The 15,131-nt window shown below is 44.4% G+C and overlaps 1 protein-coding gene across 6 annotated transcripts in view; it reads left to right on the forward strand.

The window, feature by feature from the left end:
* The window catches only part of AMBRA1 (autophagy and beclin 1 regulator 1), a 166,698-nt gene that overhangs the window by 3,054 nt on the left and 148,513 nt on the right, over positions 1–15,131 (forward strand). For 3 of the 6 annotated variants that reach the window (XR_003094837.1, XM_006026919.2, XM_025207972.1), the window contains exons 2-7: positions 1,842–2,092; positions 2,404–2,462; positions 3,309–3,492; positions 4,163–4,335; positions 5,186–5,252; positions 5,936–7,380. Coding sequence is in view for 5 of the 6 variants with exons in the window: in XM_006026919.2 (XP_006026981.1) it covers positions 1,958–2,092; positions 2,404–2,462; positions 3,309–3,492; positions 4,163–4,335; positions 5,186–5,252; positions 5,936–7,380 (2,063 nt within the window). In the remaining variant the exon portion in view is untranslated. The remainder of the gene's footprint in view (positions 1–1,841; positions 2,093–2,403; positions 2,463–3,308; positions 3,493–4,162; positions 4,336–5,185; positions 5,253–5,935; positions 7,381–15,131) is intronic. The other 3 variants (XM_006026921.2, XM_006026922.2, XM_006026920.2) reach the window with 2 other exon arrangements.

A 15,131-nucleotide genomic window follows, 5' to 3' on the forward strand; every position in this document is an offset into this window, starting at 1 on the left:
CTAGAGGGTAGTCATCTACTCTTCATGTGATTTAAGAATAGATTTCTGAGTGAGGTCTTGTCCTGATCTAAGGATTTTTTTTGTGTACTGGGTTTTAGCTACCCTCATATAGACAAGCCAGCAGTTGTGATTTTTTTTTTCTTTTTTGCTGCTGTGATAGCTGAAGAATCACTAAAAGTTCCTAGTGAATAACAGGGGTTTTCAGTGCCAAAACAGGACAATCAGAGATGCGTCCTATGACATCTCTAAACTAATGATGGGGGGATGCCTGGGAGGGTAACGGACAGGAAATAATCGCTAGATATACTCAGTTTAGTGCTCACCCTCTAAAGTATCCATTCTTACCACTGTCAGAGATGGAGTTCTGAGTTGAATGGACTGGACCCTTGGTTTGACCCAATATGGCACTACTTCTGTTCTTATAACAGCTTACCTTAACTTTAGTTTCTCCTTTCTCTTAGGAAAAATGCTTCCATCTTCTAGCTAGGTTGAAGCTTTAATAATTCAACATTTAGGCTTCCCTTTCCCTAACAAAGGAGAACTGTTCTACCTCATTAGGTTTAAATTTCTTGCTTGAAGTCTTCAGACAACTCTTCCGTGTAAGCAGCTAGTCTTGCATCAGCAGATTAGAAGCATTTTTTGTTTCTCTATCTAGTGGGGTTTCTAATAAGAATTCTTGGATTCATCTTTTGGTCACGCATGTGGTGTTTAGTACAATTAGGGGTGGCAGGGCACAGCCAGGTAAAATGAGTTCTCTAGTGTTGCGGACAGTGGTTTTTGGCAAGGATGCAATGAGAACTTTCAATGAAAAGACGTGGGATAAGGCAGTCTGAATTTAACCTAACCACAAAGGCTTTTGGCATGTGAAGGTGTGGGGGTCAGTTCCAGTTTATTAAGTGTGTGCGCTAAACAGGGAGCAGTGGAAATAGTTAAGTAGCTAACCCTTGCTGGGTTTTTGGTTGTAGCTGCCTTGTGTAGCTAACCCTTGACTTTTGAATTATTAACTGAATCTAACCATTGTGATTATTGGGGCAGTTCTCTCTGTCTGGAGTTGGAAGAGAATACTTTGCCAATTTATACTTGCATCACATTTAGATTGTTTGTTTGTTTTCACAAGCAGAAGTGATTTGCCAGCATTTGATAAAGATTTGTCTTTACTTTTTTTTACAATGAATAAAGGAGGCCTGAAAGATTTCATGTTCTTCCTTTTTAAAAGTGTCAGGAATTCAAGTTTGCCCTTTCTGTTTTGCTAGAGGAACTGTGGGAAGGCAGAAAGAATGTGAGCTCCAATATGTATTGAAAGTATTGAATTGAGGAAGCCTTTGATAAATGCTCAAAATATTAATTTGCCATTGAAGTTGAACAGATATCTCTAGAAACAAAAACACTGAAGATTTAAACAGGTTGACTAAAAAAAACTTTTCCCTTAACAACTAAATCTTTGTTCTCTTGAGATATGGGCATTTTTTCTAGCTGCTGTAGTCAGCAAGATAAGACCTATACCTTTATCATGTAAAAACAAATGTAAAAAACTATCTTCCTTTCATTAACTTCCTATCATAAAGAAGCAAAAATGGGCGCACGTCCAATTTTTCATCCTTTTAAGGTCGCCTTTTGGAAATTTTAGCTCCTGGGTTGCAAGTCTGCAAAACAAATGAACTCCTAAAAATTCTCGAGCTGTAGACTTGTGGAATATCCAGTGTCTGGTAATTGAAAAAAGGAACCAGAGGTGGTGTGTGTGGAGGACAGGTCTTCCTTCAAACCTAGTGTGTTGGGACTTGAAGCTTTCTTCCTCCCACCCATACCAACCTGCTTTTGATTCATTCTTTTTCCCTACCTAGATTTCCATGAGGACAACTGAAATGTGGATGGCCTGTCTGTAGGTTCTTGGCTGTTGCGACTTGGAGCTTGAAGTGTCTCATCCCAGTGCCTGGTGTAAACGTGGACCCTGAGAGCCATGAAGGTTGTACCAGAAAAGAATGCTGTGCGGATCCTTTGGGGACGAGAACGGGGCACCCAAGCCTTGGGTGCTCAGCGGCTTCTACAGGAGCTGGTGGAGGATAAAACCCGATGGATGAAATGGGAGGGCAAGGTGAGGTCACAGGCCAGGGGGATTTATTCGTGGATGGGATGCTCACAACATTGTGGCTAAGTTTGAGGGTAGAGATTTAAGATCACTTGTTCAGTATTGTTAATGTTGATCACTTGTTCAATATTGATATTTTTATGCATTGCACTTTGAGTTGGGAGACCCCTGGTTGTGCTCCATCTGGCTCAGCCTGGTTCTTCAGGTGCTGGAGTTGTATGCTGCTTGGGGACCTCCATGCTGTTTGTGTGTGAATTAGAGTGAAGAAAGTGTGGCCAGACAGTACTCAGCGTTTCCCGGTTTGTTCACTTTTCCAGAAAGTTGAGCTACCAGACAGCCCACGGTCCACCTTCCTGCTTGCCTTCAGTCCAGACAGGTAACTGATTTTTCTAGTTTTTAAATGGTCTCCTTATGGTAACAACAGTTACAAAGGCTTGTGCCCTTTGGGAGACCACAAGCTTGCAGCAGATCTGAGATTACAGGATCCTAAACTGCAGTGCAGCCCACATGACTCTTCAGCTGTGTAACCCCAAATACTTAACCTTGATTTTTTTTTTTTTTTTTTTTTATGGTTCTTCAAAGTTTTAGCAGAGCCCCAAGAGGATCTGCCCATCTGTGGTGAAAGTTAAGGGCAGGGACTTAGAAGTGGTTTATGAGAAACTGTTGTGTGGCAGAAGGTGTTAACTCTGCTGTCCCCAGCTTCACTGCATACCCAGAGGGAGTGATGGTCAAAAAACAAGATTGAATGAAGTAGGGTTAATGTCTTGGCAGTAGGGAGGACAAGAAAGCCCAGGTTCCTTCCCAGTATTACTTTACCTGGGATGGTTGCTCATCTGGTGGAGAGGAGAGTTGAAAGGGCAGATCTCTTTGAATGTACTGGCTGACTCTGAGTTTTAGCCTTAATCCTTTTAGTGAAAAATTTGCTCAGTCGGAAGTAAGGGCTAGACTGCTGAAATAGGAATTTACTCCTCTCAGCATTGTGCTCTCAGATGCTGATACACTCATGTTTTGACCCACCCTCTAAGTCTGGTCCCACAGATTTTCTGTGGCTTGCGTGATGCTGCAACGTCCTTTACCCTTCTTTGTGTGCGAGGGCTGTGAGATTAAATGAAAACTAGCCATACCCTGATGGAGTTGGTCCAGTTGGTTGTTTTATGCTCTTAATTTTTGGTTGTCCTCCTTTGTCTTGGCCAACGTTAATACTGTCCTTCCCCTTCCCCAGGACACTCATGGCTTCCACCCATGTGAACCACAATATCTATATCACAGAGGTGAAAACGGGAAAGTGTGTGCATTCTCTGGTTGGACATCGGCGCACGCCCTGGTGTGTGACCTTTCACCCTACCATCCCTGGACTCATTGCTTCAGGGTGCCTTGATGGGGAGGTTAGGATCTGGGATTTACATGTAAGTCTTTTTCTAAAAAATTCAAACTTTTAGCATTTGGGATGCAGTAATTCTTTCCAAGTATAAGGTACAAACTTTGCCCAGCTGAAAGCTGCTTTGGGAAGCTGCAGATATGCACAGAACAGTTATCACCGTTCCTCTCTCTATGGAAATGAAATTCTAAGATCACAAGATTCCAACTTTTTTTTAATTTGCTCTAAACATCCAGGTGTCCTGAGGCCTCCACCTCAGGATTGCCAAGAGTGATGTGTGTCATACTCTAAAGCTCCATGTGGCTCTGATTGTGGCAGCCCTCTTAATTTGTATAAGACTTGTTTTTTTCTTGCTGGTTCCATGGGGGTTAACTTTCACTCTGCCTCAGGAAGCTGCCATGCCATCATTTTTGTTTTTGGATCTATTCTGTCCAAGTGATTGCTCTGGAATGGTGTTTGTATAGGCTGCTTGGGACACACCTATCAGTTGAGACATGTCTGTGGTCATTTGTTGCCGGGAGGGCTGTAAAGCCAGATGATATGATAAAATGAAAGCAGACGTTTCTTGTTGAGTGCAGGTATGTGTGATGCTTTGGGACTTTTTTTTGTTGGGGGTGGGGGGATGTTGTGTGTGTACTTGGAATCGTAGTTGCCTAGATTTGTGTGTTAAGCTGTTAATGTAAATTTACCTTTCCCAGGGTGGAAGTGAGAGCTGGTTCACAGATAGCAACAATGCCATTGCATCCCTTGCTTTCCATCCTACGGCTCAGCTTCTGCTGATTGCAACAGCCAATGAAATTCACTTCTGGGATTGGAGTCGTCGAGAGCCTTTTGCAGTTGTGAAGACAGCCAGTGAGATGGAACGGGTCCGGTGAGTACCTGTGAATGCTTGTATCCAAACTTGAGATTGGTGTAGAGTGGGAAACTATGGAGTGCTCTTCTTGGGATTGCAACACACACACAAACTATAACCTCTCTCCCTGACCCTGGTTTTTTTGCTGCCTGGAGCACTGTCTTGCTTCATTCTTTGCATTTCCCACAAAATTAGAACAGCAGCTGTGGACATAAAAAAGGCAAATTGGATTATTAGTGAATTAACAAGTCAGTCAGCTGTAGGCCACAGAGTCCTTCTCAGCTCCCCCACTTGTAAGGCTGACCTGCAGGTAACACCAGTGAAGTAGGGTTCATCCTGATTGTTACTAGGTTGCTAAAGTGCAGATACTGCAGGAAAGGATTTCTTACCATTTAAATCTGTACTGATCCAGTGATTCCAGAATGCTCTTGTTGTGGGGGTGGGGAACTGCCCACCCATTTTTTTTAAATGATGGAAAAACCAAGGCTCTGACAAATCCAGGGACATTAGAGATCCCAAGCCATGTCTATCAGAGGTGTTAACGTTCTGTCCTTGATAATTTCCCTTAAGTTTCACTAGTAGGTTAAGTTGGATATGGGAAATTTCACTTCCTGTCCAAGTCTGAGTTATAATTTATGCTGTTGCAGCTTCAGTTTTTCCCTAGACGGGTGGCTACATTTCAGGGATTGGTGGATATCTTCTCTTTTTAAATGCATGAAATTTTGGGGAGCCTTCAGGTGAGGAATTATTATAAGTGCTATATCCTCCATGATAAACCATGTGTAAGAACTGTTCCATTCAGGGTCTGGTTTTCTTTCCGTCTGTAATGCCACCGGATAACTGAATTCCCAGTTCTCTTCTTTTTCAGGCTGGTGCGATTTGATCCTTTGGGACACTATTTGCTCACAGCAATTGTTAACCCTTCCAACCAACAGGTGAGAATATTATTAATGTCTGCACTAATTACAAGCTGCTTTAAATACATGCAAACTCTAGTAGTCCCTAGGTGTCCTGATACTTTAATTAACCTTGGAAGCCTGTGTTTTGACTTTTCCCATCTAAATCAGTCACAGGGATACTCTTTGGTTATGCTTGTTTCCTACAGATATATTATGGTAACACCTAGGCCACAGTAACTAGAGGTATAGCCAGTTGCTTTCACAGTGATCCCCACTGCTGGTCGAGGGGTTCTCTACAGCTGCTGCTGTTTGGCTATCACTGCCTCATCAGCTCTGGGGCAAAGGCTTTCATGGCATTGCTCTGTCATTGTGCTGAAGATGTTTGCTGGATTTTTGTAGTCTTTGACAGTATTATGCAACTACCAGCTGCAGCACCATAGGCACTTCACCCTGGCAGGTGCTGACTTCCCTGTTCATTTGGCTGGTGTACTGTGGAACCGTAAGGTTGGCATGGCGTCTGTCTGGATATGTACAAGATCTTCTGTTGTATTAAGAGCTACAGGGCTTCATGTAACTCAGGGCCAAGGCTTTCCCTTTTTTCTTTGACAAGGTTTATTGTTTCCTTTATCTGTTTTGGGCATTAGCTGAATTCTAAAGGTTTGCTTTAGATATGCAGTTGTGTTGTCAGGTGACCTGAGCTTTGGCGGTTTCTTTTGCAGAGTGATGAGGAAGTGGAGATCCCTGTGGACAGCACAGAAATGCCACATTACCGTCAGCGTTCTATTCTCCAGTCTCAGCCCGTTAGGCGCACCCCCCTTCTCCACAACTTCCTGCATATGCTGTCCTCGCGCTCTTCTGGCATACAGGTTGGTGAGCAAAACACCGTGCAAGATTCTGCTACCCCATCCCCGCCCCCACCACCACCTCCAGCAAATGAGAACACCAGGGCCTCAGCCTACACCAGGCTTCGTGAGCGTGTCAGTTACCCCACAGCAGAGTGCTGCCAGCATCTGGGAATGTTGTGCCTTTGCAGCCGATGCTCTAGTGCAAGACTTCCTTCTTCTCTCTTCCCACACCAGGAAAACGCACCTTCCACGTCCTCTGGGGTCACTGGCACTTCTTTTTCCTCTGTGCAGACAGAGCCCTATCAACCACCGGAGCAGGCATCTGTGGCACAGGAGGACCAGGGGATACTTAACAGGCCATCTGCTTTCAGCACTGTTCAGAGCAACACTGCTGGGAACACTCTACGCAACCTTAGCCTGGGTCCTACTCGTAGGTCCCTCAGTGGACCCTTGTCAGGGCACCCGTCCAGGTACCAACAGTCTACAAGAGAGATGGCTTCTGGCTTAGGAGGGTCTGATTGGACTAGAACAGTGCTGAACATGAGTTCCCGCTCAGAGTTGGAAGCCATGCCTCCACCTAGAACCAGTGCCTCTTCAGTGAGCTTGCTATCTGTGCTGAGACAGCAGGAGGGAGGTTCTCAGTCATCTGTGTATACATCTGCTACAGAAGGGAGGGGCTTCCTGGCACCAGGAGCTGAAGCAGATGGCAGTGGCAGTGCTAGCCCAAGCAATCCATCCAGCATCCGCAATGAGCTTCAGTGTGACTTGAGACGTTTTTTCTTGGAATATGACCGGCTTCAGGAGCTAGATCAAGGGATTGGTGGGGAGCCCAGCCAGTCACAACAGGCTCAGGAAATGCTGAACAACAACATTGAGCCTGATAGGCCGGGTCCCTCTCACCAGCAGACTCCACATAGCAGTGAAAACAATTCCAATTTGTCACGGGGTCACCTGAATCGCTGTCGCGCCTGTCACAACCTGCTGACCTTTAACAATGACACACTACGCTGGGAACGAAGCACACCTAGCTACACATCGGGGCAGGTCCAAAGCACATTTGAGGGCGTGCCACCAAGCAGCAGCCAGGTGCAGCCTGCAGAGAGAACCGAGGGCCGAGCTTCTACTTCTAGCAGGTTGCAGCTGGGAAGCTCTTCCAACCCATCAGAGGAAAGGACCGTGGGAGTGGTGTTTAACCAGGAGACGGGGCACTGGGAAAGCGTTTACAGCCAGTCGGCTTCAAGCAGACCCGGGAATGTATCACAGGAGGCCTTAAACCAGGAAATGCCTGAGGAAAGTTCGGAGGAGGATTCACTCAGGAGGTAAGATGTACGCTTTGCATTCCTCCTCAGTTCTGTTCTTTAACCCTTTCTTTCTAATCTAAATGGTGCCTAGGGCTTTTCTGATGTGCTTGTGTGCTATTTATGCTTGTTAGAACAAATCGGGGAAGTGCACCAGAGGTAGATTTTAAAGGTGTGCCTTTGGGGTTTGGGAGATGAGACCGTACCTATTAAAAGGGAAAGGTAAATGGTCCAAACGGTAGTGAGGTGATGCTGAATTTTGGTTCTTTGGAGCAAATTGCACCTCTGAGAATTTTTCTGATTGAAGCAGTTTGCAATGACTGGACATGGATTGTGTTGCATGGTCCAATGTGCTGCCTGAGCAATATGTCCTGCAGTGACTGCTGCACATGTAGCACCTACCCTGAGGTCTGTCGCACAGAAATCACGGCTAGTAGTAGGATAGAAACCTTTGTTAGAAGTAATGCCGTGTTGAGACTGGATTGGTGCTTCACCTGCTGGGATGGGAGGCCAAGAGAAACCCATCCTGGAACTATAGCAGGGTTAAGAAGGATGGAGTTCATATTTCATCTTGGAGGGAGGGCCTCTATTTCAGGTTTGGTTTTGAATGCTTTAACTTAGGCAGATGATAGTTTCACCATGAGAGGTATTGAGTAGGCAAGGTCTGAAAGTAGTTTCCAGACATTTGACCCCTTAAACCCTGTTTTGCGGAACCTGGCATTCAGAGTTCAGTGCGAGAATGTATCTGAATGGGAACATATTAATCATTTGAATGGGAACATATTAATCATTCCCAAATTTTGGTATTTAGCACTGAGATTTCTAGAGATGACTCCAGACTTCATGTGGAACAGAGCAGCTGAGCAGTCTGCCATTTTTGAGACTCAGGCTTTACTTCACATTCAGTTAAGCTCATGGTCTATTTTGCCTCCTTCCTCTTTCAGTGTTTGCTACCAGATGTTTCAGGGGAAGTGTCCAGTCCTTTGTTGCCTGGTTTGGGATGCTTGATCTCTTAGAACAGAGGTTCCCAACCACCTGGCTGCAGCAGGTTGGCTGCAGGATCATGGCACAAGCCCCCTGCTCAGAGCCCCATCTGTCTGCCTGGCTGAGCGGCTTCCGGGGTTAAAGCTGGGTGGCGGGGGAGCCCCAGGAGGGGGAGGCAGCCGGCTTTGCACACCCTGTCCCATTCCTGCCAGGCCATGGTAAAAAAAAAAAAAAAAAAGGTGGGAACCATTGTCTTAGAAGGTGAAATCTCCTTTTCCAGGACACGTCACCATCTGAACAGTGTTGCTCATGAGGGCATCTGAGGAAAAGTGTCTTTTCTTGTTGTCCTTCTTTGTACTTAATAATCAGCTTACATTCAGAAGCAGGAGCTGCAATTGCCTTGATTGTTATCTTAGCTGCATTGCAAATAGGTGGTGCTGGTGGTCATGCAGCTTTTTCAGCTACCTCTAAATCCCTGCCCCAGTTCTTTACAGTCTCTATTTAGTGAATCCTGCAAGCTAATTTACATGATAACTGCTACTTTCTTGTACTTAAATGAACCTAGCATTGATTTTAATCAAATATTATCTCAATTATTACGGGAGAAAGAAAAAGGGAGGGGAAAGATTGACAAGTTTTCTTTATAACTTTAAATTCTTTCCTCATGTTTTGCTCATCTCCTTTCTTAGCTAAGTAATTGCACATGCTTAGGTAATGGCTGAAATAAAAAAGCAAACAAACATATTTTTAGAACACTGACAGTCAGATGTTAATGGGTTCCACGGTGTAATCTTCCGGGGGTGGGGGCACAGAGCCTCATGTGCATCTTAACGGTGGACTAGAGTATTTATTGGTGGACTAGAGTATTTATTGTCGGAAGCAGTTCTGTTCTGGCTCCTAGGGGAATAGTTAGTCATTACCTAATAAGACTTTTTTATCTCCGATTTCTTATGATTCATTCTCTGGGCTGTTATAGCTGTCACAGGTGGTTATGTTACTGCTGTCTGTTCTGAAGCTACAGCACCTGTGCACAGTCAGCCATCCAGTCAGTCATTCACCTGTGCAAACAGATGCTTCTTGCCAAGGTTAAATGAATTTGGAACAAGTGGTCTAATGCCTTGGGCTCACTTTGGAATTAATTCCATGGGGATTTCCATGGCGAAAAGCCCTGGCAGAGCTTCTTTTGGAAAGCAGTGCTAAGAAGCCATGCCAGGTACCCTGCTCTCTTGGACACCCTGTTTCCTACTTCTGTGATGAGGCTTTTTTGCCTTCACTGCCATTCTTGGATTCATTCACATCCCTTCCAATGGGAAAAAGGCAGTGTAGCGGAGTGAGAATGCTAGGTATGCTGAGCAGCCTGTAAAAATTGGCATTAAAACTGTATGTATTTAGGTTGGAACAAACCCATTTGGCTGTTCCCGGTTACATGTCTGGATCTGGGAAGCTCTATAACATCTCTTTGCTAAGAACATGGAACCCCACTGCCCTCTACCCATTCACCTCTCCCAGACACTCCTTTTCAGAGCAGTAAGAAACCAGCTGGTACCCATTAATTAATTAGCTTTTTGGTAGGATGAACATTGTGCATGCCTGATCTCAGCTACCAAAACTGGGCAATCTAAGAATGCAAGCCCTGGGATCAGAATCCTAGTCACTGGCTCATTAGTTTACACAACTTTGTGTGTGTGCCAGGCGTGCCAGAGATGGCAACTGGTTTCTGTGCTAAAGCTCTTATGATCTAAGCTACATGGTACAGTTAACAATGGGGACAAACCCAAGAAAAGGGACATGGAAATGACAGGATGAGGACTGCAACTGTGAGAGAACGTGTTGTTTGCTATGCACACATTTGTGTTCTTAAGTGAGCATAACTTGTTTTACAGCTAGGGACCATTGCGTGTCATGGCTCAGATAGGGATGAATGCCCTTCTACCCTATGTTAATTGCTAGCTCTTCAGCCTTGCTAGCTGCCCTGTTTCTCCAGCAGGTGTCAGCATTGGGCAGTAGTGTTCCATATTGAGCATCTGTCTGGAAACTCAGGACAAAACTAGCATTTGAAGGCAGCATGTTTCATTCACCATCTGTGGGTGGAATTTGTTCCTTGACCTGGCTTGTCTGCTTGAGAAGCAGCTTGCATAGGAAGTCATTGTTGGAGACGGTCAATGAAGCTAATGAATTGCTAATGAAGATTGTTCCTCTCTGGGTTCTTTTACTGCAACTATGACAGGTGGGTAGGGGAAGAATTCTGTTCTTTCTGATGTTGCTGGTATAATTATCCTGGGCTAATAATGAAGGCAGTAATAAGCATGTAATGTAACTTCCTGACTGACAACTCTGGCACTATTTATTAACAGGAACATATTGTAGTATGGCACAGAATATTTCCCTCACCTCAGCTTAGTCTGACAGCAAGGCAGAAGAGGCAAGCATTGGGAACATTCTGCTTTGGACTCAGATTTGCACTCTTGGCAGCTGAATGATGACATCAGTGGCACGAAAAATATTTGAGAAGGGATAGAATTGTGGAGAATGTACAGTTGGCCTTATAAAATAGCAGGCTACTTGTGGCTTTTGTATATGTAGTGTTTTCCAGCTTGGATGTATTTGAAAAATGAGTTCTCTGCCAAACATTTCACCACCCGGTGAAAGAATCTATTTGCCTACCTTGCTTGGCAAGTTGACAGGACTCTTAGAAATCCTTTAAGTGCAATTTATATACATATAAAGAATCAGAGCATTGAGTAATGATGGAAGTTGTAGATAAGATCTACATGATGAGGAAATGATTGAACAGCAGATGACTTCAGGAATATATTCTGCTATGATTTCTGGATAACCTTGAAGATGGGCTAAGATAAGTCTATTATCTCAGTGATGGAAAAGGTCTGTTAAATTCTATTTTAAACCATCCCAACCGTATGACAGCAGGATTATAACATAGGAGTTGCAATAGCGAATGAGAAGTTGTCTATCTTCTCCATCAGTCAGTCAGGAATGGGCTTGTTCCAAATGTTTCAAAAGAGGGTCAGTGAAATCATTGTAGTCCACTACAAAGAACATTTTTCTTAAACCTTATCAGTTAATCGTGGTTTTTATGCTTGAAGCAAGAAAGTTTATATTCCTTGTCTAATATAACTGAACTTGAGGCAAATTTCTGAAGTATGTTGGAGATAACTTTGCTACAGATGGTAGAAAGGCCAGCTAGGAAGAAAGCTCTTCTTGACTTGCTGCTCACAAACACAGAGGAATTGGTTGAGAATGTGAAGCTGGAAGGTAACTTGGGTGACAGTGATCCCTGAAATGGCATGGACTTCAAAAAAGCAGGCTTTAATAAGCTCAAGGAGCTGGTGGGCAGGATTCCCTGGGAGGCGAGTCTGAAGGGGAAAGGAGTGGAGGAGCTCAGGTTTTACTTTAAGGAGGCCCTTTTTAAGGACACAAGAACAAATTATCCAAGTGCCATAGAAGAGTGGGAAGTGCAATTCTAGACAACAGTCTCTTTGAGGAGTTGAAACTCAAAAAGGAATCCTATAAAAATGGAAACTTGGTCAAGGTACTAGGGAAGAGTATAAGAGTATCACACAGGCATGCAGGAAGAAAATTAGGAAGGTCAAGTTGCAATTTGAGATAGTTGGCAAGGGACATAAAAGACAGTAAAAAAGGGTTTCTACAAGTATGTCAAAAGTAATAGGAAGACCAAAGAAACCATAAATCCCTTATGGAAAACTGAAGGCAGTCTAGTTATGCAGAGAAGGCTGAAGTATATAATGTCTTTTTTACTTCAGTTTTCACAAAAAGGGACAGCTTACATATGATGAGTGCAGTTGGAAGCAAAGATAGGGAAGGAGGCAAAGAGCATAGAGTAGTAGAGGAACAGATTAAGGATTACTTAGAGAAACTAGGTGCGTTCCAGTCATTGGGACTGGATGGGATGCACCTTAGAGTACTGAAGGAATTGACTGAGGTAATTTTAGAGCCATTAACCTAGCCTCTTTGAGAACTCATGGAGGTCAGGTGAGATCAGGGATGCTTGGAAAAAGGGAAATATAGCATCCATCTATAAGGAAGTAAAGGAGGATCTGGGGGATTACAGATCAGTCAGCCTGACTTCGATACGTAGAAAGATCATGGAGCAGGTCCTCAAGAGCTCTTATTATGAAGCTCCTAGATTAGAATTGGGTAATCAGGAAGAGCTTGATTCACCAGGAGCAAGTCATGCCTGACCAACCTGATTTCCTTCTATGGCAAGGAGATGGGCTCTGTGGATGAGAGGAGAGCAGTAAGTGATCTACCTTGACTTTTGACAGTTTCCCACAACATTCTTAGTATGTTAAGTAAGGAAATGCAGACTAGGTGAAAGTACTGTAACATGGATATATAACTGGCTGGATCATACTCAATAGTTGATCTTCAGTGGCTCAGTGTAGTTGGGAGGAGCTATCAGGTGGGGTTTCCCAAAGATCTGTCCTGGGCCCAGCATTGTTCAACATCTTCATCAGTGATTCGGATGATGAGATTGATTACATGCTTAGCAAATTTGCAAATGACACCAAGTTGGATGGGGTTGCAAACACTCTGGCGGGCATGGCTAAGAATGACTTGGATAGACTGGAAAAATGGTGTGCAGTCATAGATTCATAGATGTTAGGGTCGGAAGAGACCTCAATAAATCATCGAGCCCAACCCCCTGCATAGGCAGGAAAGTGTGCTGGGTTCAGGTGACCCCAGCCAGATGCCTATCCAACCTCCTCTTGAAGGCCCCCTGGGTAGGGGAGAGCACCACGTCCCTTGGGAGTCCATTCCAGATTTTGGCCTCTCTAACTGTGAAGAAGTTCTTTCTAATGTCCAGTCTAAATCTGCTCTGTGCTAGCTTGTGGCCATTATTTCTTGTAACCCCCAGGGGCGCCTTGGTGAGTAGAGCCTCACCAATTCCCTTCTGTGGCCCCATGATGAACTTATAGGCAGCCACAAGGTCGCCTCTCACCCGCGGCTTGCGGAGGCTGAAGAGGTCCAGGTGCCCTAGTCTCTCCTAGTAGGGCTTGGCCTGCAAGCCCTTAACCATACGAGTGGCCCTTCTTTGGACCCTCTCCAGGTTATCCACATCCCTCTTGAAGTGTGGCACCCAAAACTGGACGCAATATTCCAACTGCGGTCTGACTAGTGCCCGATAGAGGGGAAGTATCACCTCCTTGGTTCTGTCATATATCTGCTGATGCACGATAAAGTGCAGTTAGCTTTGCTGATGACTTTGTCACACTGATGACTCATGTTCATCTTGGAGTCCACTAGGACTCCAAGATTCCTATCTGCTTCCGTGCTGCTGAGCAGGTCACTTCCTAGGCTGTAGGTGTGCTGGACGTTTTTCCTCCCTAGGTGCAGCACTTTGCATTTCTCCTTGTCAGTCAGGTGAGATTCAGTAAGGACAAGTACAGAGTCCTGTACTTGGGACAGAATAATTCCATGCAGTGCTACAAATTGGGAAATGATTGGTCAGGGTTCTGTACTGTAGAGGAGAACCTAGGGGGCTAGAGTGAACCATAAGCTGAATATGAAGCAACAGTGTGCTCTTGTGCAAAAAAAAAAAAGCCAACAGCATACTGGGTTGTATTAATAGGAGTGTCATGTACAAATCAAGGGAAGTGATTCTCTTGCTCTATTCATCACTGGTGAGGCCTCACCTGGAGTACTGCATCCAGTTGTGGGCCCTGCACTTCAAGAAGAGTGTGGACAGATTGGAAAGTCCAGCCCAGTGACACAAATTATTAGGAACCTGGGAGATGAGATTTATGAGGAAAGGATGAAAGAACTAGGGTTATTCAGTCAGAAGAATAGAAATCTGAGGAGGAATTTGGTAAGTCTTGAAGTACCTGAGGGTTGATTGTAGAGAGAATGGAGATGGGCTTTTCTCTATGGCTATAGGGCAGGGTTTCTCAATTGGTGGGACGCCACGGCGGGACTTCCGGTTTTGATTTTGCATGCTTCGATCAGCCTCCAGGGGGCTGGACTAGACTCTTCCAGCTCTATTTTCCTTTGATTCTATAATCTTCCTATTTTATAAAATTCTCCTCTGATAAGCCTTTGGCCCCTCTGGTATGTCTTCTCTGGTCTCTTCAGAGTTTTGTCCATTCTAGTTTTGTCTTAAAAATTGTGTGAGTTCTTCTGTGAACACAGTGCTGGTTTAATAGCCTCTGACCAAAGTTCTCCTCTAGAACATACAGCAGAGCAAGTTTCTGCCATATGATATCCACTGTCAGCATGCCTCAACCCTGACCTTAGTGAAGTCATTCATAGGAATAAAAAAAAAAATGCCCCTTAGTCTCCATAGCTCATGCAGGCCTTGGTCATTCCCAATTCTACCAGCAAAAGTGGCTAACAGGATAGTGTTTTACTGGTTTGGCTAGTGACTTTGGACTAGCAACCTATCACTGAAAGTTGTGCTCACTCCTGTTGTACAACTGTCCCTTGAGGCATCCAGTCCTCTTTAAAATATTTTGTATGTCTACCAGGAACTGTTAAGGTCCTACCATTAAGAAACTCTTGTCTGTCATTCAACCCAAGCTACTTTGATCCCTTTCTTTCCTTCTGGAAAAAAATCCGTTGTCAAACCTTGGTCTTGTTTTTTTAACCTTGTGCTGGAATTGGGGAGCATAAGGTTATTCTCCCACTCAATTCTTTGGTTTTGCAAATTAGAAGATTATAGAAGGAAATTAAAGATGCCAGAAGGCAAGACTGATTACTGAATATATGCAAAACCCCAGCAGTCTCACTGCTGTATGCTGTGATGGCTTGTA

The sequence above is a fragment of the Alligator sinensis genome, unplaced genomic scaffold (assembly GCF_000455745.1).
Source record: "Alligator sinensis unplaced genomic scaffold, ASM45574v1 scaffold592_1, whole genome shotgun sequence".
NCBI lineage: Eukaryota > Metazoa > Chordata > Crocodylia > Alligatoridae > Alligator > Alligator sinensis.